Source organism: Equus asinus, chromosome 2, assembly GCF_041296235.1.
Source record: "Equus asinus isolate D_3611 breed Donkey chromosome 2, EquAss-T2T_v2, whole genome shotgun sequence".
NCBI classification, from domain to species: Eukaryota; Metazoa; Chordata; class Mammalia; order Perissodactyla; family Equidae; genus Equus; species Equus asinus.
This window is the reverse complement of record NC_091791.1, coordinates 774,194-797,730: the sequence shown is the minus strand read 5'-3', so window position 1 is coordinate 797,730 and position 23,537 is coordinate 774,194. Positions and strand designations below refer to the sequence as shown.

Genomic DNA, 23,537 nt, shown 5'->3' with positions numbered 1-23,537 from the left:
GATGCGCCCTGACCACCTGCCTATGTTTCTAGAAGGTAGCAGGGGCATCATTCATTCATTCACTCATTCATTCACAAAAAAGCACTGGGGGCCTGTGGGTGCCGGTGCAGCCGAGAGCAAACCCACAGCTGTTCCTCCATTTGTGTGGAGCCTGCATCCCCATAGGGAGGGACAGATGGCAGAGGCTGGAAGCAACCATCCTGTGCAGAATGAGAAATGAGCCCACAGAGAGAAGAATAAAGCTGGGTGCACGTTGGGCAGTGAGGTGTGGTGGAGACCTCAGTGAGCCCTCAAGGTGACCTTCTTCCTGTTCCTTTACCTCCGGCCGCACTCTGCAGATGCCAGCAGAGGTGTCGGGCACTATCACCCCGCAGCTCGGCTCCGTCCACCACGCACTGGAGAAGGGAGGAGGCTCAGGCTAAAAACTAGACTGTTGGAAGGTGTGATGGTTAATGTGATATGTCGATTGGACTGGCCACGGGGTGCCCAGATATTTGGTCAAACATGATTCTGGGCATGTCTGTGAGGGTGTTTCTGGATGAGGTGAAAATCTGAACCGGTGGCTGGGTCGAGCAGATGGCCCACCCCAGTATGGGTGGGCCTCATCCAATCCGTCGAGGACCCACTACAACAAAAGGCAAAGTAAGAAAGAATCCCCTCTGCCCGACTGTGGGAGCTGGGACAGGGGTCTCCCGCCTTTGGGCTCAGACTCATGCTGGAACCTACACCGTCAGCTCTCCTGGGTCTGTGGCTCGCTGACTGCAGAATTCGGACTGCTCGGCCTCCACAACTGCATGAGCCAATTCCCTACAGTCGATGTTCCCTCTGGTCAGCAGCCAGGACTGCCCCACAAGGGACCCTCACCACCACCTGGTGTCTGAACACAGGACTCTTCCGGCCAATCTTCCCCGTCCAAGAGTCACTCAGCGTCTCAGTGAAATGATGTACGAGAAGTGGTCCAAAGCTCTGGATGGCAGAGAGAACAGACGGTTGTCATGGCAACTGAAAGATGACCGTGAGCCTCATTAAAGCACTAAATGACATCAGACAGACGGCCGCCGTTGTTCCCACATAATAGATGTGCGTCAGCGCCGGCCCTGCGTCCGGAAGCGTGGGCTGGCGGCCTCCTTCCGGGACGGTGGCAGAGCTCTGTCTGGAAGCCAGGGCGGTGTCCCCGTGACCTCTCCATGTGTCCAGCCTAAGCCGGGGTCTGGGAGGCAGAGTTCTGCTGTTCACACCCCCTCATAAACCCCTAAGGTGCACAGCCGGGACGAGCTCCTCCCTTGCACTCGCTCTCTCCAAGAGACTCCTCCCGGCCCTGGGTGCTCCCTCCCCTCCTCGCAGGGTCAGCCCCCCAGGCCAGGGGTCAGGCTCCTTCTGAGGACACTTCTCTGACTGTTTCTATTTATACATGATGACAGCCACACTGCTATCCCCTGAAAAGAAAGTCAGACTGTCCTTCACTCGAAGCCCAGGCCAAGGAGGACCCACTTTCTCCTCCTGTTTCAGGGGCAGAGTTCTTGCCCCCACCCCCGGTTCCCAGCACCTCCCCCTCTTGGCCAGGCTGGGGTGAGGCCTGGATGGAGCTCGAGGTTCATGAGGCGTAGGCCAGGCTGAGGAAAAGGCTAGCCTCGCCCACATGCAAGGAGGCCATCCGAGACCGAGAACAGAGCTCTTGGGTCTCCCCACCCTCCCCACAAGGGTCTCATCAATCGCTGTGGAGTCTTCTCATAAGTAAAAACTGAACTCTGGATTCGATAGTCGTTACAATAGCGCAACGTTAGCTTTATTCAGAGAATCTCTGTATTTCTTAAACGCTCATGTCCTTTCCAATTATCACCATATTTTACTTGTCATTGCGAAATGTCAGGTTATCACTTCAAAGGTAACCTCAGTTTATAGAGTCAGATGGAGAGGAAGGAGGACGGAATGCCTAATTAGCTAATGCGGTAAGTGCCGGGGGTGGGACACACTTGGTGGCTGTTTCCATAGTAATTAGCTACTCGACTTGCATGGAGCGGCTTCAGCATCTGATTCGAGAGGTGTTTTATCTCCCGTGCAGTGTCACAAATGCTGCGTACTGGAGAGACCCCGGCTGCGGGACCACACTGCCCTTCACTTGGTGGGCGCCCTGTGGGCCTGGGCCCAGGCAAGCCTGCCTGGAGCTCTACGGGTCCCGCGCAGACCATGCCAACCACAGGGATGTGTGCACACTGGCCCCCATGCAGGGATGGTATCCACGCTGCACAGGGACATATGTTGCAGGACCCCACATGGACCGAGCCCAGTGATGTTGTGCTCTAGGGCGCATGGGGCCCTCGCCCTGTCCCTCGGCAGGAGAGCATAGCTAACCTGTGCCAGGTCCTTGTGCCCACATGTCTCCCTCGAGTTCTGAGGCCCCCATGAAGTGTGGGGTCTGCCCTGAGCAAAAAGCCCCAGTGCCCTCCCGCTGGCCTCATTTCCTGTCATCACTGAGCTGTCTTCTGAGGATGCAGAGGGTGTGGGAGGGCTCCGCCCCAGGGTCCAGGGAGTGCGCGGCCTCAGGGTCTGCACACAGTGGAGGGGTGGCTGGGCTGACGAACCACTCCCTCCCAGGTGGGCATCCTCCTGCACTACTCCACGCTCTCCACTATGCTGTGGATCGGAGTGACCGCCAGGAACATCTACAAGCAGGTGACCAAGAAGGCCCCACCGTGCCCCAGCCCAGACCAGCCAGCCGACCACAAGCAGCCCCTGCTCAGGTACCCAAGCCGCACCTGCACGGCCCCTCTGCAACTGGGCTCCGAGTGGCCTGCCCTGGACCTCCTTCCAGGGCACAGATGGCCGGATGCAGGCTGTGGTGCTCGGGGTGGGGAGCCAGGGGTAGGCAGGGTGGGATGGAGGAGGGCGGGTGCAATGGGCAGAGCTGGTGGGTCTGGGGAGGCCAGTGTGTCCGTCGTGTGCTTGCTAGGCATGTCTCCCCTGCTGTGAGTTACCGCCGGGAGGCCCCCTGCACCCCCTCAGGGTGGCCGTGCGTGGAGATGGCCCTGGGAATCATGAGTCAGGGCTCCAGTCTTGGCTTGGGCTTACTCGTGGTCTCAGCGAGCTAAGACGCGGGCTCCTCAGCTGGGGGAAACCAACGCAGCTCAGTTGCTGATTTCAAGGTGACTGCACGGCCTGGGCCTTTTGTCTGGGGTGGGAGGCGGGTTTGGGAACGAGCCCCCTGCTCCAGCCAGTCATCCTGTTACTTCCTCGAGCAGGGAGGGCTTCCGGTGGACGTGCCTGGGGGCTGGTGGGAACCCCAGCCAGCCCTGCAGGACAAGGCAGGGCTGTGGTCCCCTCCTTCCATCCCTCCCGGAGTCCAGAGCCAGGGAAATCCTAGGAGGTCAGCTTGTCTGTGCTCACTTCCCGTCAAGGAGTGATCACAAGCCTGTTAGACAGGAACACGTCTGTCCCCGTCCCTGGGCAGCCGTCCTTGGCAGTCAGAGTTCCACTGGCTCTGCTCTTTGCTTTTCTGGACCAGGACTGAATCCAGACACTGCAGTCGCCAAAGCCAGACTCAGATTGGCCTTTATGGCCTTGAACCTGGGCACCAACCTACCCGAAGCCCGTCCAACCTGCCCTCGTCCTCTGGGAGGTCATCTGAGCCGCCATGAATGTTCGCCTTGAGCCACTTGTGAAGCTTGCCCAGAGTGAGCTCCCCCATGGTAGCACACACCTGGGTCAGAGGCTGCCCTGGACCCCAGGGGTGGGGGTTCCTGGGTGTTTCAGAAGACTCTCGCTGGGGATCCCCATGAGGGCACCGCCCAGGCTGTCCCTGTGAGGGGCAGCTGCTCCCGCTGTAAGGCTGTGGCCATGTTAGGGGGCCTTGGACACCCAGCCCCTCTGCACGAGCTCTGTCTGGCTCTGAGTTTGAAGGGCCCTCAGTGCGCATCGAAATCGTCAGAAGCACTAGTTCTGAGGCAGGTGAAACAATGCCCTACGTTGTTTAAGCAGATAAGGTGCCCTGTGCCGGAGGCTCTCCCACATCGTGTGATTTCCAGCGAGCAGACGCGTTGCCACGTAGCAACCAGGGCCGGTGGCATTCTGCAGTGACACAGACCTGGGTGGCAGGATTTCATTATCTCCTTTCTCCTGCTGGGGAGGCCCCAGGTCCCCGGGGTTTAAAATTCACTCTCAAAATGCATTTCCGGGTCTATAATTGATTGAAGGGTTGCCTGGTTTTGTAAGAATAAGATGGAGGCCATGGAGCATTCTGGCGCTTTTCTCTCTGATGGCTTCAAAGTGCACATAACCGAGCCAGGCACCCAGGTGCTGCTGGGCTCTGTGGGCCGTGGGCTCTGTGGCCATGGTTGTGGGCTCTGTGGCTGTGGGCTGTGGGCTCCATGGACTGTGGACCGTGGGCTCTGTGGCCATGGCTGTGGGCTCTGTGGCTGTGGGCTGTGGGCTCCATGGACTGTGGACCATGGGCTCCATGGCTGTGGGCTCTGTGGCCGTGGGTTGTGGGCTCTGCAGCCATGGGCTCTGTGGCCATGGCCTGGGCAACTTGCTGTTCCTCTCATGCTCCTGGAGACCTCTGTCCCTTCCCCCTCCCTCTGCGCCTCCTTCCTCTGGTACAAAAGGCCTTGACATTGGGGTGACTCCACACGGTGACCCCAGAGTCCCTTGGTTACCACACTGCCTGGCTCGTGTGCACACTACTCCCTCAGATGCAGGCTCAGGTGGGTAGGGGACATCGGCATCGGGCTCCACTGTGGGCCTACTCCCCTCCACTGTTCTCTCTGGTCCAGCTTGACCTAGCCTGGGGCCTTCCCAGGGAGACCAGACCAGAAGCTGATCTCAAAGGACATCAAAGGCTTGGGGGAGCGGGTCAGGGGCGGAGCCTTTCCTCCCAGACCCTGGGGCTCACAGTCTGTCCTCCACACTCCGGGCCCAGCCGCCCCTGCCCTCCTCCTCCAGCTCGACCCAAAGCATCCTTATCAGAGGGGCTCTTCCCACCAGCCCCACTAGCGGCTTCCTTCTATCTGCATCCCTGACCCCATTCCCACGGCTGGAAAGCGACCTGTACAGCATCAACAGGAATTTAGTTCCCAAGTCTTCCCGGGACGGAAGAGCTCCAAAGGCCTCACACTGTCAGGGCCCGGCAGCAGGTGGTGCTTGAGCACTCTGAGCAGGGTTACACGCCACCTCCCACTGGTCCCTTGGTGAGGCCAGGGTGGCACGGGCAGCTGCCGGAGCTCGGGGCGTTGTCTGTGCAGGAAGGCGCTCCTGTGTCCTCCGGCCCAGCTCTGCAGTTTTCCTATGAGGAGTAAAAAGAAAAGAGGTGTGGGTGAGAAGCTTCATGTGAACTCAGAGCACCCACATTTTGAGGAACCAGCGACCGGCTGTGTGGCTTTGTACTTTGACCTTGGCTGCCACCAGGCCACAGGGATGACACTCGCTGCCTTCACAGCCACTAAGGCCTGTGGGACTCTGAGAGCCCTCGGTTTCCCTGAAGGCCCAGGCCAGGGTCTGCTAGCTCTCTCAATGGCTCCCCCTGCTCAGCTTTGGGGAAAACAAGCTCATTTCAGGGACTTCAAGGAAACTGCAGGCACATGAAATTTTGTGGGACTTTGGACTGATGAACATTTTAGGCATGATGCTCCTTTCTGCATGAGCGCTGGGGGTGACATGGCCGGGCCAGCTTTGGGTGACTCCTCTCTTGGCAGAGGGGGCTGCCACCACTGAGACCCTGACTCCAGGCACCAGGCGCACGGCTCTCTAGTTAGGGATGGTCCCAGGAGGACGGACGGCAGATGGATATTCTTTTTCAAAATTGTTTTGGCTATTCAGGGTCCCTGCAATTCCATATGAACAGTAAGATTGCATTTTCCATTCCTGCAAAGATGGCTGTTAGAATTTTGATGGGGGTTGCATTGAATGGTTAGAGCACTTTAAAAACTATTAACATTGTTTTTTCAAGATTGGCCCTGAGCTAAGATCTGTTGTCAAACTTCTTTTTTTGTTTTGTTTTGTTTTGTTTTGTTTTGTTTTGTTTTGAGGAAGACTAGCCCTGAGCTAACATCCATGCCCATCTTCCTCAACTTTATACATGGGACACCTACCACAGCATGGCTTTTGCCAAGTGGTGCCATGTCCACACCCGAGATCCGAACCGAGGAACCCTGGGCTACTGAAGCAGAACGTGCACACTTAACCACTGCACCACCGAGCTGACCCCCAAACTTCTTTTTTTTCTTCTTCTTCTCCCCAAAATTCCCCAGTACATAGTTGTATATTCTAGTTGTAGGCCCTTCTAGTTCTGCTATGTGGGACGCCGCCTCAGCATGGCCTGATGAGTGGCGCTATGTCTGTGCCCGGGATCCAAACCCGTGAACACCTGGGCCTCTGAAGCAGAGCCTGCGAACCTATCCACTCGGCCACAGGGCCGGCCCCAGAAGTATTAACATTTTAACATTAACAGTATCCAATCTGCAAACACAGGGTGTCTTTCCGTTTATATAAATCTTCTTTAATTCCTTTCAGCAAACCTTTATAGTTTTCAGTGCACAAGTCTAGCACTTCCTTGGTTAAATTTTTTTCAAAGCATTTTATTTTTTTGAGGCTATTCCACATGAGATTGTTTTCTTAATTTCTTTTTCAGATCATTCAATGCTTTTGTATAAAAATACGACTGATTTTTGCATGTTGATCTTGTGTCCTGCAACTTAGCTGCATTTCTTTATCACCTCTGGTGGCTTCTTTGTGGGTTCTTTGGGATCTTATGTGTATGATCGCATCATCTGCACATAAGAAGTTTTACTTCTTCCTTTCCAATTTGGATGGCTTTTATTTCTTTTTCTTGCCTAATTGCTCTAGCCAGGAGCTCCACTACACTATTTGTCTTCTCTCTTTTTTCTTAGTCCGTCTAGCTAAAGGTTGGCCAATTTTGTTGACCTTTTTAAAGAACCAACTTTCAGCATCATTGGTTTTCTTTACTGTTTTTCTATCGTCTATTTAGTCTGTCTCTGCTCTAGTCTGTGATTTCCTTCCTTCCGGTAGCTTTGGGTTAACTTTGCTCTTTTTCGTACTTCTTTACGATGTAAAGTTAGGTTATTGATTTGAGACCTTCCTGTTTTTCTTGTGGACATTTACAGCTGTAAAGTTCCCTCTGAGCACGGCTTTCACTGCATCCCGTAAGGTTTGTTGTGTTGTAGGGTTTTTCTCATTCATCTCAAGGTATTTTATGATTGTCCGTGTGATTTTTTTTGACCCATTGCTTATTTAAGAATGTGTTATTTAATTTCCACATATTATTCGTTTTTTCTGAAGGAGAAAATCTTCTCTAGAATGTGATGAAGCTTTAGTGACAACGTGAATGAAGCAATTTCCAGCTGCATCAAAGTGGGCCATGTGGTTCAGGTGGAGAGATCTTCCTTACAGTTATGAGAAACATGTATTATTTCCTTCCTTCCCCGTGTTTAGAAAGACTTGTGGCTCTGCGGACAGGGTTCAGGGGCAGTGAAGGTCCTGGGAGGAAGTGGGTTATTCCGCACATCCTGCCGTGTGGTCGCTATGGCCAGGCCAGCCCTTCTGCTTTCTCTGTGTGTGAGGAACAGAGGAATGGAGTAGGGTATGGAGTGTAGGGTGACGGCCCAGTGGGGGCTGCCACATTTGGGGAGCACCATGGGTCAAGCCCCAGATCAGGCCAGAGATCACTGAGCAGAGCCACCTGCCTTTCTAGTGTCTCCCGCGAGCGTGGCTGTCAGCTGAGTGAGTTGGGTCCCTATGCCTTCAGTGCAGCCTCAGTGCCTCCTGCTGGGTGGGGTGTCACCACCTGGAACCGAGGGGTGAGTTTTAGACAAAGGAAGTGCCGCCCCTCAGCCTTGGAGGTGGGAATTGGAGACAGGACAGACTCAGAGCCTCAGCCTGGGGTCTAGAGGGTCTCCACACCAGGACGGTCTGGCTTTTCCAAGGCGGGTGGGCGAGGCCCTTAGGAAGACCAACACCTGGGCTGTGCAGCACACATTTTGAAGGGTGATGGCTTTGGGGAGAGGGACGGTGGGAGGGAAACCAGGAGGCAAAAGAGGACGGCCCCTGAAAAGGGAGCTGCCCAGTGAGGGGGACAGGACTAGATGACAGACACAGGTCCAGGAGCAAACACCCCCCCACCACCAGCTCACAGGAGACACTGCTCCAGCCCCAGACCCCCACCTCCCTGATTTGAGGACACTGCACCTTCTACCCATCACAGTGGCCTCTCTCACCTCAAGATACCACAGGGGGACTCCACTGTCAGGACCCTGCCCACGCCCACAAAGGCCATTCCAGTCTCCACAAGCCCCGGATTCCAGAACTTCGTACGCATGGCTGCTGACGCCTCTCCTTGGAGGTCCTGGCACAACTAAGCAAGGTGTGCACAATGGACCCAACATCCCCCTCGTGTGTCCACAGTGCACCTAACACCACACACGACACTCCCCAATGTGTCCACAATGGAATTAACACCACACGCAACACCCCCAAGTGTGTCCACAATGGAACTAACATCACACACAACACCCCCATTTTGGCATGGCCCAAAATTATTCCTGTCCTCTCTCCCCAAATCGGGTCAGACTGTGGTCCATGACTCTGCCCCAACCTCTCTCCAACCTGTCCCCCTCTTCTCACCCCCAGCACCTCCCCAGGCCACCACATTCCCTGCTCAGACAGCTCCTCATTCCCCACAGGCCTCGGGCTCCCTTCTCAGCATCCCTCAGTCTAGCCATCACAATTTTCCTCCTAACGTGGAGCCTGACTTGTGCTCCACCTCTGAAAGCGTGTGGGGCCACCACTGCCGCCTGAGGCCTGGCCCCTAGCCCTTCAGTCCCCACCTCCTCCCTGACATTCTCCTGTGGGAACACCTGCCCCTCAGCCTCCAAGTGACTTGCCTCTCTCCAACCCACCAGCCTGAATCCCCGGGCCCCCACCTGCCCCACAGGGCAGTCTACCAGACTCTCAGGCACCACCACTCCCCCCGCGACCCCACAAAATGTTGTTGGCAACTATCCCAGGATATCTCACTGAGGCTTTTTGCTGTGTCCTCCCCCCAGCCTGGGGGGAAGGGCTGTGTCCTCCCCTTTTTTGTATTCTCAGACCTTGGCATGCAGCTCCTACCCGTTAAATGTTGAAACTGAATGGATGAATGGTAGCAATTCAGTAAATACTTTTTAATTTGCCTTGAATGAATAACCTCAGTGCCTAATGGAGCTGGAATCTGTGGGAGGAAAGCAATCTGATTAAATACTCCATTTTACTCACAGGACAGAGTCTGGAAGGATCCAGCACAGGCTTCCAAAGTGCTCCCTCTGGCGGAGGGGTGGGAGTGGGCCTGGGAACATAGATGTCAGGTGAAGTGCCATAAAGTTGGGAGGAGCTGAGAATGAGGTTTCAAAAAAAGAAGTTGATTATACTCACAGAGAAGGGGTCCCCACATGCCACACAGGAGACACAAGACATAACCAGGGTTCTCGACCCAAGAGGTGGGGGCAGATGTCTTCAGAGGGGCCCAGAATGAGGTCAAGGATCATTGGCATCAGGAAAGTTCACTGGGTGGTTTGAAGGCAAACCAAGCAGCAGGAACAAGTGGAGGGTGATCCAGGGGCTGGGTTCCCCATCAGGGTTTCGCTGGCTGGGGTGTGGCTCACAGTTAGGGCGGTGATAAGGGTGTTGAAGCGCCAAACGTGAGCTCCAAGCGGAGGGTTTCCCGCCCAGGAGGAGCACACAGAGTCTGCTCCTTCGTCTGGCAGCACAGCGCACAGAGGTTCCCGCACAGGGAAGCCGGCTTAGGACTCAGTCAGGGTTTTCACTCGGGACTGGCCACGTAGGTGCTCCTGCTTGCTCAACATCGTAGCTGCTGACCCTCCAGACTCCTGGAGGAAAGCAGGTGTTCCTCAATCCTGCTGCTGGCGCCAGCATCCAGACAGGCAGGCCCAGCTCACAGAACAAGCTTATCAGTCAGCCATGCAAGGCACATGGCAAGAGCCAGTTTCCTGGTCGCCAGCCCGGGGCCAGCCCTGCAAACTGCCCTTCCAGAGAACAGACCAGCCCTGCTGGCTAGCTCCTCCTGCACGGCGGGAGCTGGCATTTTCCAAGACGAGCTTGCTGGCTCTCTGTTCATTTCCAACTATATGGATAAGAGAAGAGAGAGAGAAGCTTGAGAGAAAGCGGTTGGTCAAGAAATACTGAAAGAGAAAGATCAAGGCCGAATATTACATACTCTGAGCTGACCTTTTCTCCACAAAGCAGGAGCCGCAGCTCGGCACCCAGTTTTAGAAATCGTTACTCTGCTGAGGACTTGGTGCCAGAACTCTCAACTCATTTGTTGTTTCCCTGGACTCTCTAACCTCTATTCAAACCTCTTCTCTTCCGTGCCTCCAGTCTGCCTGCCCATCTTATTCCTGTAGACGACACTGCCGCCTAACTTACTGCTCATGGGTCCCCACGCACATCCCTCAGGATTTCAAACACAGCCGCTCTGTGGAGGTTTCAGTACTGCTCAGCTGACACTCGGGAATGTGGCTGGAACAGCAGTGCAGACATGGGGCAGTGGTTTCCGGTGGGCGGGCCAGGCTGCACCCCGCGGGGCCTCCCCTCCTAACCTCGCTGGTCAGCCCCCTTCAGCGAGGATCTCTGAGTACACAGATCTTCCACCTCTCCCACTCCCTCCATTAAGGTCTTAGTCCATTCAGGCGGCTAGAACACAGTACCACACTGGGCAGCTTCAACAACAGACATCTATTTCCCGCGGTTCTGGAGGCTGCAGGTTTAAGACAAAGGTGCCAGCGGATGTGCGTCTGGTGAGGACCTGCTTCCTGGATGACCATCTTCTCACTGCATCCTCATACGGCAGGAGGGACAGGGGCACTCCCTGGGGTCCCTTTCGTAAGGGCACTGATCCCATCATGAGGGCTCCACCCTCACAACCTAATCACCTCCCAAAGGCCCCACTTCCTAACACCAACCCCTTGGGGGTTTGGATTTCAAAGTGTGAAACTGGGGGGACACAAATGTTCAGTCCTCAGCAGTCAGCCAGAGGGAAACTGCTTCGGAACCACAGACCTTCTTGCTGTGATTTTGCAGACACTCAGAGGCTAATTCCCAATTTAGCTGCAGGTAATTACAACCTAATTTTGCAGTCTGCTCTGCCCTTTCTGCCGAACTGCACCTAAGTGGTGTCCTGTTACTTAAGGCTGGCTGGGGTTTTCTGTCTGAAAATTGCAGTTGCCCTGGCATGGAGCTGCCCCCCTTCTGGACGACACGAGCCCAGCAGTGGTGAAGGGCCCCTCCCCGTGCATTCATCCTCCGTGCAGTCGGCACCAACTATGGGTGGCCCTGCTCCGTAGAACGATGGTTCTCTGGAGCGCTCTCTGACAGGAACCCCTCCGCGGGCAGCAGTGCAGATTCTGAAGATGACCACGGGCTTGGGATGTGCTCGTGGCCAAGCACTGGGCCAGGCGGCACCACACAGCCCCTTTGGCATGAACACAGGAGCCCACGGGAAACTCGTGTGGTGCACAGCTGCCAAGCATCTAGACAGAGTAGCATGCACCAAGGCTGACGCCCAGGTCCTCCAGTGGCCCTTCAAGGCCACACCTAGGAGCAGATATCGCAGTTCACAGTCTGAACTCCAGAACACAGGAGCTCTTTGTAGCCAAAAGTGATGGCAAAGCCCACGTGCTGGCACCTGTCACTGAATGAATCTTGGCAAACGATCCTGCGGTGTTTTAACGCATCTTAGTGATCATAAAGGTCCCAGTTCCATCTTAAACGCCAGGGCATACTTCTGAGCAGGGGACGTGTTGGAGTCATCTTCGCGTGATGGTCAGCACTCAGGACAGAAGTCGCCCTCACTCTCCAAGTGACCCCTGAGGTCTTCATCAACCAGCTTTCCTCCAGGCATCAAATCCCTGAGGGGAATCACTGTCCTCCATCCACCGTTGGTCAGTGTGAGCTGGAGAGGGGAGATCACAAAACTCAGATGAGCAGATGAGTGTGCTGTGCCTCTCAGAGGCGCGTGGTGACCTGACAAGCAGTGCACTCAGGCAGATGGATGTAAATGGCTTTCTTATCTTAGCCGAAATTATCATCCTGACTTCTTGGAATTCAGAGGTCCTGATCAACACAAAGAACGCTAGTCCGACCAGGAGGTAGATGTCTCTCAGAGGGATCCTGTGGCTGAAGGGTGGCGCCTGGGACAGGTGCATGTGCTCACCCAGCCTCCTCGTCTGCACATTCAGCATCGTGGTCCTTACACTGACCTGGGTGCTGTCAGTTTCCTGCCCCCACCTGGACTGATCGGTTTCCTGTGACAAATGGTCCCATAGCATCACAGACACTCTCCTCTGTGAGTCGGGCGGCTGGTGGGGTGGCACAAGGCCAGGCCGTCCCAGGGTCATTCTTCAAGAGAGGATGTGGGGTGGCTTAGTCAAGGGGCTCAAAAGGCCTGAGTGCTCAGTCGTCAGAGTGTGCCTGGGCCTCTTCTTATTGCCCGAGAGAGACCATGCTCCGAGCAGTGGATATCGTTCCCCGACCAACCATCCATGAGCCCCCCAACCCCTGGCCTCCGCTGGCCTGGGTGAATATCACCTCAGACAAGGAGGCCACACACAGGTCTCCCTGGGTAGTCAGCAGCAGGCGGGGGACAGACTCCAGAGTAGAGAGAAATGGCTGAGGGCTTTGAGTCTGCGGAAGCCAGACCCTGAATCTGGACTCAGCCTGGACGCCTCAGCCCCTTGGGGATGTTCCGAGAAGGGCAGCCAAACTAGCTAGGCCCTGCCCACGGGAGAGCCGAGACCGCAGGCCCGGCCGGCTGGAGGATGTGCAGTGCAGGCAGCTGCCTCCAAGACGACCGATCACAAGTCCAGGGAAGAAATGTCACGAAGAGCCGTCGAGGAAAACTGAGGAGGGGACGTGCAAGGACAATGTCCCCAAAGCGAGATCATGGAAGTGGAACGGCTTCTGAGTCCAGGACAGACGGCTCATCCAGGGGCTACAGACTGGAATGAGTGGACAGTGGTGTCGGCCACAGGGCTGAGAGCCATTTTCCGTGCCCGTCACTGTCACTGTCCCAACCACCTTGCAGACCCCCCCAGCCCCCAGCCTCCAACAGAAAAGCTGCAGTTTGGCCCCTCTCCATCCTCAGAAGAAGCCAGCCCACTCGCCCGCCCAGCCTCCGGGTCATTGGCTGCCACAGCCGCTCCAGCCTCCCTGGCCCTGCTCACACTCTCCAAGGCCGCCCCTTCCCCCTACTGGCTGTCGCCTCCTCCAGCACTGTCCCCTTCTTCTCCCTCAGAGGATGTGGGGAGGGCCTGGCAGGGGTGACCCGCTGAGAATCCCTCACACTCACTAGTTCATGTCAGCGTATCTTGCCCACAGAGACCACTGCTCGATGAGGGCGCGGACGGGCTGCTGTCTGCACAGCCGGCGGCTGTTCCTGGGCTGTCCTCCCGAGTGAGGCAGACAGTGACCAGGAGGTTGAGGTCCCCGAGGTGGGACCCTCCTCACAGCCTGACATGCCTTCTCCTCTAGGTCCTTGCGGGGGGCGGGTTCACCTGCGGGTTCACCTGCTGGTTCCTTCTGATGCCTAGAGCCGCTGCGGGGGAGACTGGCCGGCTCTGCTTCCTCTCCATCCTTTCTGGTGGCCCTTCAGACGCTCGGTCGGGCATTGCTCTCTGTCAACCTGGAAAGCTGGGGCTGAGGCCCAGTTAATGCAGGAGAAACACACGGCTGCCCTAAGGTAGGGAGGCAGATGTTGGGATTTCAAAGTCAGGTTTTCCAGAGGCTCTGGAGGGCTTGCTAATCACTAGCTGTAAACACATAAAGAAAGAATTCCTAGACAAACACCCCATTTAAAATATTAAAGCTGGCTTAGAAAAGACTGTGGTTTGAAAGTTAGAAAACCCCAGCGGGCTGGAGCTCACTGTCTGCCGAATCATCACGGACACCAGATCCTCGCATGTGCTGGGACCGTGCAGCCTGGAGACCAGACGCTGAGAGTCGCCGTCTGGTGGAGCGAGATGCAGGCTGGCACGTCTGTCTGTGGCTAAACCACCTGCTTCTCCTACTGACATTTCACCCCAGGGGGCTTGTCACTCTTTCTAATGGACAAGACGGGCTGCAGAGAGGCCCATTCTGCCTGCTGTCCACGGCTTCTCATCCTCCAAGAAGCAGATGCCAAGACGCGATGACACATGCGGGGACCCCCTCCATCACCTCCACGTGTGCTGGGCAGCTGTGCTTGTCCTCTCTGCCCTCTGCTCCCTCTGCCCGTGGGCCTGTGGGCCTGGGGCTGGCTGCTGACAACAACTGTGTTGGGGCGAGGAGGGAGCCCCCCCCCATCCCCAGGCTGTGAAGGAATATATCAACGGGATCTTAGCAGCTGTTGGTCTGCATCCCAAGCTGCACAACGCTGACCTTGGCCAGCCCTGACAGGCTTCCAAATGATTCTCAGGTCTCTCCACCTCTGGGAACCGAGGCCACATGAGCTCCTTCCCGCCTCAGTTTCCCAAACTCTGAGACTCACCTCTTCATTAAAGGGCCATATCCTCTGCACCCACCGGCACTGGCTTTCTCTGGGTTGATTGTGCTGCATCTACGCTCTGACCTGTGTTACAGCTTAACACACTGCTCTGTGCAGGACACTTTGGGGGTGTGCACATGTGTTCACGTGTGGGGGGTGCACTGTGCATGTGTGTGTACATGTGTAGGTGTGTGCACATGTGCCTGAGTGTGTGCATGCACTGTGCATGTGTTTATGCACCTGTGTGTGTGTTTGCGTGCACATATGCATGGGGGATGAGCGGCAGGGAACAGAGCAGAGGGAGCACTGCTGCGTGTTGGCCCCTCCCTGAGCTGAGCCCTGGGGAAGCAGGTTGGTCTCAGAGGATCTGCTCCCCAGTGTGGAGTGTGGACGGGCGGGGACAGAGAGGGTCTTGGCCAGGGCTGTCCTCCATGATGGCGCCCCTGACATCCACAGGCTGTGACCAAGGAGTGGCTCGTGTGCTGGGAGGGGTTAAAGAGGTGCGCTGGGTGTGAAAGCAGAAGCCGTCGTCTCCTGGACATCAGGGGCCACAGCCAGGACGACCCCGACCTGGGCCCTGCGCCCACTGTCCAGGGCTCCCCTGCGTCCCAGGAGTTGGTTTACTCTGACGGGACCACGGGTTCCAGTCGGCAGCCGGGGGAGTGTGCAAGGCAGGGGCCTGAGGCTGGAGTCCTGGCGCGGAGGATGCAGGACAGAGGCGCAGGAGTCGGGTGGGGGTCAGAAGTACCGGAGGCCCCTGCTGCGCCTGCTCCACAGGCTCCTGGAGAAGTCTGGTCCCTTCTCTTTCTTCCTTTCCTTGTTTTTTTCAATTTAACCTTTTTTTTTTTGAGAAATACGACATTTACACAAAAGAATGCCTAAAACGTCAGTGCCAGCTTATGAAATTGTTGTCATGTGCCCCTCAGGTGAAGAAATAGAAACTTCCCTGCCGGAAACCTTGGGGGTGGAGCCCACACACCACCCCACCCCCCACCCCGAATTTCATTGCCTTTTTTTATGGTTTTATCACCCAAGCATGCATCCCTAAACACTGGCTTTGTCCACACCAATTCTGAGCTGTATGTACATAGAATGGTTTGTTTCACGTTTTTAAAGTCTGGTTTCTTTCACTGCACATTCTCCTTTTAAGATCCATCCACATGTGTAGCCATCTCACATACAAGATAGATCCCTGACCGGACCGCGGTTAGTTGACCCTGCGACCGAGCAGCCTGGCCCCACCTAGGCACGGGGCCCTCGGGGCAGTGCCACGGAGCCGGGCGTGTGCGAGGGTCTCTGCAGGGTCGTGCGCACATCCTCGAGCTCTGCTCTCCTCCATCTTCCCCACCTCATCTTTCCATGGGGTTGGGCCTCAGCGGGGTTCACCCCCCGCCGCGTTGATTATGCATTTCCGGCGTCGGTGGGCACCCCTGCTCCTTTTGGGCATTTGGGCTTTCTCTCCTGTGAGGCACCCCTGCAAGTCTCCTCCACTCTTCAGGATGATGCGCCTTTGCTCGCTGAGCTGTAGGAGGTCCGTGTACATCCCCACATCACACGCGTGGCTTCACACATTACAAATGGCTTTTCTTGCTCCCTCCAGCTGGAAGTTATCTTCTGAAACAGAGGTTTCTGGTACGAACATCACAGTTAGAGGTTGTCATGTCTTATTTCACAAATCCGCCCTCTCTTGAAAATGCCGTTCTCATCCAGCTCTGTAATTCCACCTCTGAGTCTGCCTGGACGGTGAATTTTTTAGGGTAGGATGCAGCGGGGCATATACCGTATTAGTCTTCTATCACTGCTGTAACAAATTACCACAAATGTAGGGGTTTAAAACAACACAGATTTATCCTCTCACAGTTCTGGAGATCAGGAGTCGACAGGGGACGCCCTGGATAAAATCCAGGGGTGGGCAGGGCAGTTTCCTCCCCAAGGCCAGGAAGCATGGACTCCAGCTTCCCGAGCTCCCTTGTTCCGCGGCCCCTCCCTCCATCTCCAAAGACAGCAAGTTGCACGTTCGCGTCTCTCTGCCCCCTGCCTCCCCTTATAAGAACCCTTGTGATGACATCAGGCCACCCAGATAATCCAGGACAACCTCCCCATCTCAGGGTCCGTCACTGAATCACGTGTGCACAGTCCCTTTTGCTGTGGAGGTCAGCGGACTCACAGGTTCCAGGATCAGGCCGTGGTCGTCTTGGGGGACCATCATTCACCTACAACAGGGACCGATTTCATGTTCCTGTGTGTGAATATCCCTGATAGCCACCCCACTTCTAGGTCGGACCACCCTCTGCTCTACATGCCCCTTTGCCCTAGATCAGGGGTCCATGAGCTCAGGGCCGTCCTGGCTCCCCATCCGGTCCCCTGGGTGAGCGGTCTCTCTTGCACCCTGCCCCTCTCACCGTGCTCCTCGGGGAGCCCCACAGCCAGCCAGGCAGGTCCCCCACCTCTCTCGTCTTCCACAGTGCCTGCACTCCTCGCCCTGTGCGTGGCTGTGGACATGTTAGTGTGCGGCTCGCAGTGTCACGGGGCAGCAGTTGGGGTTTCATCAAGATCTAGATTCACCTGTTCTTCCTAGAAACTTTCTCCTAAAGGAAGAGAATTATCTAAATGGGAATTCAATGTTGTGTGGATGACACAAAAGTGACTGTAACGTGGAAGAAGGTGCCAAGGGGAGGACAATCGGGAAGGCCCCCACGGCCGGGTTCAGACCTCATTGGAGAGGGTGTGACCACAGCCCCCCGGTGACCCGGCTGACGTCCTCAGCCACTGGGCGAGCTGGGGCTGGTGCAGAGGGGCCCACCTCAGGGCCAGGGAAGGCGGTCACTGTCTGGGCGTGGCTCCCCAGACGTCCTGCACATCCACCCCGTTGATGGCCCAGCCACAGCAGCAAGAACAGCCACCCAGGGCGGGCAGAGGCTGCAGCGGCCTCCAGCGCCCTCTGCTGGCCGAACCTGCACCGCGCTCCAGGAGCCGCCCTCAGGGAGCGGTGCTCACCACCAACCTGGCAGCCGGGCTGATTTGGAGCTGGAACAGCTCAGGGAAAGGCAGGATTCGCTCCCTGCAGAGGAAGAAGCATACCACTGGCTCGAGGAGGCCTGGCTGGAGGCGGTGGAAGGGCTGTGATCTCACTCTGCGGTACAGGTGGCCCGAGAATGCTCCGAAGGCAAAAATCTGGCTCGGGCTGCAGCCTCAAGAACCCCCCAGGGTGCGGTGGATGGGGTGGGCCAGGGCTGCCCAGGATGGAGGGTTGGGGGGCAGGGCCTGAGCCAGCCCAGGGGCTCCAGGGCCCTGACTGCCTCCCGGCTTCCACTGGCTGGAGGACCCATCCATCCCCAAGGGACGGCCTGCAGCCACCAGGAAAGTGAGAGGAGTTGATGGTGCTGAATCAGCCTCAGGTGACACCCACAGTGGGGTCTCCAGGGCAAGCTGTCTGCAAGTGGCTGTGGCTTAGCATTATCATCCCTTTCTCCATCTACCCCAGGATGCCAGAGGGACCAGTACTGCAGGGTCTTCTGTGGGCTCGCCTGGGCCATGGTGGGGATGGGGGATCGAGGCTTGAGCAGAGGGAGCCCGATGCCATTCTTGCCACTTCACTCCTGGGCTGCCTGCTGACACGCCTCATCCGACACTAAAGGGACCTCCTGATCAGAACAAGGAGATCTTGCTCTCCATGGCAGTGGAGGCACGACTCACGGGAAAGTGCCTTTCAGAGGAGCTTCCTGAGCCCTGTCGACCGTAGGAGTGGAGCTGCCACATGAGATGCCGGTGGATGCCCTCACCTGTCACAGCCGGAAATGGGCAGCCAGCCCAGGCAGCCCCCTTTGCTCTGCAGCTGGAACAAGCTTCAACAAGGCTGCTCCAGGCCGAGTCCCCAGCACACACTCACCTGTGACATCTTCCTTGAGTCATTAAAAGCAGTCAGGGACGTCTTCCCCAGTTTTGTCCAGCTTGGCTCGCTGCTGTGCATGCCATGCTGGAATCATGCAGGCTTGTTTCTTTCCCTTCTTTACATGCAGACAACGCCAAGTCTGCAAACACTTGTGTTCATTTCCCTCCAGTGCCACCACTTCAGCAGGAGCAACTCTGGAGCGTCTGGCCCTTGGGTTGGCCCCTCGCTCAGGCCAGACTCGCCTGTGGCGGCATCCTGTTCATTTGGCCTGTTTCCTTGTCAAATGGCCTTCCTTCCTACATCCGTCCCTGCCGGCTGTGGAGGTTGCCTGCTCGTACTCAGAGCTGCGGAAACGCCCTTCAAGCTCACGGCCACTGAGCTGCTCTGGCAAGTTCAGGACCTGCCCCGCTGCGCCTGTTTTCACCTGCAAGGAGTGAAGATTGTATGAAAACAGAGACTTGGCACTACCACTCAGATGAATGTGCTGTGCGCCTGCAACGCGCTCGGAGCTCTCTGAGCAGTACGGGGGTGGGGGGTGAGGTCCCCGCCTTTGTGGAGGACAAGCAGGGTGACCTCAGATGTGCAGGGAGTAAAACAAGGCACAACAGGCATAGAGCATCTTCTCAAGGAGGTGAGTCGTGCCTGGAGCCACAGGAGGGGCAGAGCCATCAGGAAGGGCCAGGCCAGGGGTCCAGGCAGAGGGACAGAAATGGAAATGGGAGGCCCTAGGCAGCCACGAGCACTGGGGGCTGAGCCTGGAGAGGCAGTGGGCAGAGAGGACTGGGGTCTGGTCCAATGAGGGGCTTAGAGGGGCTTGATCATCAGTCACTTTGATTGTCATTAGGCTGAAAATGCTGCCTTAACAAACTTGGGTTTTGGTGTTTCCTGATGCTTTCTGAGCAAATGAGGCCCAAGAAGAGCGGGCCCCTGGTGGGGGGCTCAGTGCTCAGCTGTTCTCTCCTCAGGGAGACAGGACAAAGCATCTCTCATCAGCTTGTCGGTCTCCTCTCCAAGACCACACTGTCTTGATTACAATGGCTTTGTCCTAAGTCTTGAAGTCAGATAATGTGACTCCTCCATCTTTTTGTTACATTTTCAAGATGGCTTGGATAGTCTAGTCCTTTACATTTGCATATAAATATTAGAATAAATTCATCAACTTTAAAAATAAAAAATCTGGGCTGGCCCCATGGCCAAGTGGTTAAGTTTGTGTGCTCCACTTCAGTGGTCCGGGGTTTGCAGGTTCAGATCCTGAGCGCAGAGACATACGCACTGCTCATCAAGCCATGCTGTGGTGGCGTCCCACATAGAAGAACTAGAATGACTTACAACTAGGATATACAACTATGTGCTAGGGCTTTGGGGAGAAAAACAAGAAGATGGGCAATAGATGTTAGCTCAGGGCCAATCTTCCTCACCAAAGGAAGAAAGATAGAAAGAAACCGCTGAGCTTATGGTCTTATGTCATTGTAAATAGCTTTTTTGCTTTCCTTCTAATATAAAAACATAAGTGATTTTTGGGTATTAACCTTGCAATGTTCCTAAATTCACTTATTCATCCTAGTAGCTATCTTGTAGATTCCACGGCATTTGTCATGTAATAGATCATGTTGTCTGCAAACCGGAATGTATCCACTTCTTCATCACGGGTGCCTTGATTTCTTTGCTGCCTGTTACAATGTGCAGCCTTCAGGACAATGTTTAGTAGGACTGGGGAGAGGGACATCCTGGTCCTGCTCCTGATCTCGGGGGAACATTCAATGTCTCATCAAGTAGGACACTGACTGTGGATTTTCCGTTGATGCTTCTTAGCAGATTGAGGAGACTTCAGTCTATTCAATTTACTGCCTTTTTTTATGATGAATGTGTACTGACTTTTGTCAAATAGTTTTACTGCATCTATCAAATGGTCACATGGTTTCTCCTTATTGTGTTTATATGAAGAACTACTGGCCTGATGTTTATGAATAACAAACTAACTTCGCATTTCTGTGATTAATCTTACTTAAGTGGTCGTGATGTTTTATCCTTTTCATAAAGTCCTAGATTTCATTTGCTAACATATTATTAGAGATGTTTGTGTCTGTGTTCATTAGGAATATTTAAGGTGTCAACTTTAGAAGCAAACTCACCTGTAATTTTACCCGCAAAATAAGTTTATGCAGGAATAGCCAAAAGAATTACAATTCAGGATGTGCATGCAATGATGAACCATAGACAAAACCAGAGATCTAAGGAGGGAGCTGCTTTTATAGAGAAAAGGGGGACAGGGAGGGGCTGTCCTAAAGGAAAGTCCTCTGGGGGAGAGTAACAGTTCAGGGTGGCAACAACTTCTCACTGGCTGAGCTGTGGCATTTCTCATTGGCTGGGCTGCGGTGTTTCTCATTGGCTGGGCTGCAGCATTTCTCACTGGCTGGACTGCGGCATTTCTGATTGGCTGGGCTGTGGTGTTTCTCATTGGCTGGGCTGTTGCTGCTGGGAGAGAAATCCTCCTTCACAGTAAAGTGGTTGTACTTCCTGTCAGAGGTGGAGCATCCTCTGTTCCTGTTTGGTGTCGTTTACATTGTGGGATGGGGGTGACAGCTCCCCCTGCAGGCCTTCCCGACTCCAATTTAGTTAAGGTTTCCTTAGTTAATTTCCACAAAGGCATAAATTAACTCTTTTTCAAATGTCTCTGTCCAGTTTTGGTATCAGCTTATGCTGGCTTTGTAAACTGAGTCAGGAGGTATCCCCTCCTCCCTTATTTTCTGGAAAAGCTTCTATAAGATCAGTGTCATCTCTTCCTTAGATACCAGTGATGTTCTCCAGGCCTGGAGTTTCTCTGTTAGATGTATGTGGTTATTGAAGTCAGTCTTTTTACGAGACATAGGGTATTCGGATTTCTAATTCTTTTTGCTACAATTTTGGTAAGTTGTATTTTTTTCCAAGGAATTTATCCATTTCAAATCAGTTTCTGAATTGTCAACAGGCAGTTATAATACAGTAATTCTTTTAATGTCTGTGGGACAAGTGTTGATAACTCTCTTGATGCTAGAAATTTATGTTCTCTCTCTCTTTGCTCTTGATCAGCATAGCTATGTGTATATAGTTTTATTGATTTTTTTTTTTGAAAATTAACTTTTGGCTTGGTAATTTTCACTACTTTCTGTTTTCCTTTTTAATTTATTTCTGCTCCTACCTTTATCATCACTTTCTTCCTGGCTACTTTGAGTTGCTTTGATCTTTTATTTTTCTGCCTTGTTGAGATGAAATCTCAGGTTCCTGCAGACCTTTTTCCCTCACAGAAGCATTCACAGCTATGAATGTCTCTCTAAGCCCTACTTTAGCTGCATCCCAGAAATATTATGTTGTATTTCTTTATCATTCTGTTTAAAATGTTTTCCAAATTCTCTTGTGATGTCTTCTTTGATCCGTGGATTATTCAGAAGTGTGTCATTTCATTTCTAGGTATTTGTGGTTTTCCTAGTTATCTTATTGTTATTAATTCTAGTTTGATTTCAGTGGTCAGAAAACACATTCCGTGCGACTTCAGTCCTTTTGGAGCATCATGCCATCTGTCATGGTGAATAGACCACATGCACTGGAGAAGAATAAGAGCTATGCGGTTATTGGGTGTGATGTTCTAGAAAGAACAGTTAGGGCGACCTGATTCACGTTATTGTTCAGATGTCCTATTTCTTTGGTTGTTCTGTCAGCTGCTAAGAGAGGGGAGTTAAACCACCAATCTGATCTTGGAATTGTCTGTTTCTCACTTTAATTTTACCTATTTTTCCTTCTCATATTGAGCCTTTTCTCAGGCCTCCACACATTCATGGTTGTCATGTCTTCCTGTGAGCCAACACAGACGTCGTCATGAAATGCCTCTCTCTTTCCCCTAAAGTCTGTTTATGTGGTGTTGGTGTAGCCACACCTACCTTCTTGGCTCACAGTTTGTGTAAATAGCTTTTTCCATCCATTAACTTTCAACCTCTCTGTGTCTTTACACTTAAAATGCTTCTCTTGCAGACAGTGTGTAATTGGGCCCTGCTTTCTTGTCGTTAATCTATTTGGACGACCTCTGCCTCTGCGCTGGAGTGTTTAGCCCATTAGAATGTAGAGAATTTTGACTGGGTGACTCTGGCTCTTCATGTTGCTCTTTGTTTTCTGTTTTTACTTCCTTCTGTCTTTTTTTTTTTTTCTTCTGTTCCTCCTTACATCTTTTACTTCCTTCTTTTGGATTATTTTAATGTTTTTTAAAATTTCATCTGAATTTATCGATGAGCTTTCTGTCTATTGACTTTTTGTGGTTCCTTTAGGGATTGAAATACACAGCTTTTGCACAGTCCGTTTAGTGTGAAGATTGTACTATTTCATGTAAAATATATTAGAATTGGCAACAGATGTTAGCTCAGGGCCAATCCTCACTAAATAAATAAATAAATAAATAAATAAATAAATAAATAAATAAATAAATAAAATATATTAGAAACCTTGCAACTGTATGGGACCATCTCCCTCCACCTTTATGCTTCAGGCGCCACATATTTCACCCTCATTCATTAACACTCCACAGGCATTAAATTCTTTCTTTAAACAGTCGTATATATATTAAAGAAATTAAGAGGAAACAAGATCTTTTATATTTACCTTATATTTAGCATTTCTGATGCTCTTCATTCCTCCAAGTTTCCATCTGGTACAACATTCCTTCAACCTCAAGGATTTCATTTGGCATTTCTTGAAGTGCAGGTCAGCTGACGACAAATTCTCTTTGTTTTATTCTTGTCAGAATATGTCTTTATTTACCCTTCATTCAGAAGTATCTGCTCTCGAGATATAGAATCCCCAGGGGTCGTCGTGAGGGACCCTAGGCAGGGTCACCCTGCTCCCGCCTGTGGACCTGGGACCCCTGTTCTTCCCCTCGAGGGACGTAGTGCCATTGCACTGAGTGGAGAACAGCGCCTCTCTCATGGGTGGTGGTCTCTCAGTGGCCCCTTAGTCGCCACCCGGAGGCTGACCATCACTCACCACCCGTCACTGCCTGTGATGACCACCATGCTCTGTAGCCAGGTGCCCAGGGCATACGTGCTTGGTGGTTCCTGGTCTTCACGTCCCTCAGATCCTGTGTCAGTGGTGGGGCAACAG

At 53.6% G+C, this 23,537-nt stretch overlaps 1 protein-coding gene across 1 annotated transcript in view; it reads left to right on the top strand.

Moving 5' to 3' along the window:
* The window catches only part of ADGRA1 (adhesion G protein-coupled receptor A1), a 40,887-nt gene that overhangs the window by 12,489 nt on the left and 4,861 nt on the right, over positions 1-23,537 (top strand). The window contains exon 5 of the mRNA XM_014856857.3: positions 2,596-2,741. Within this exon, the coding sequence (XP_014712343.2) occupies positions 2,596-2,741 (146 nt within the window). The remainder of the gene's footprint in view (positions 1-2,595; positions 2,742-23,537) is intronic.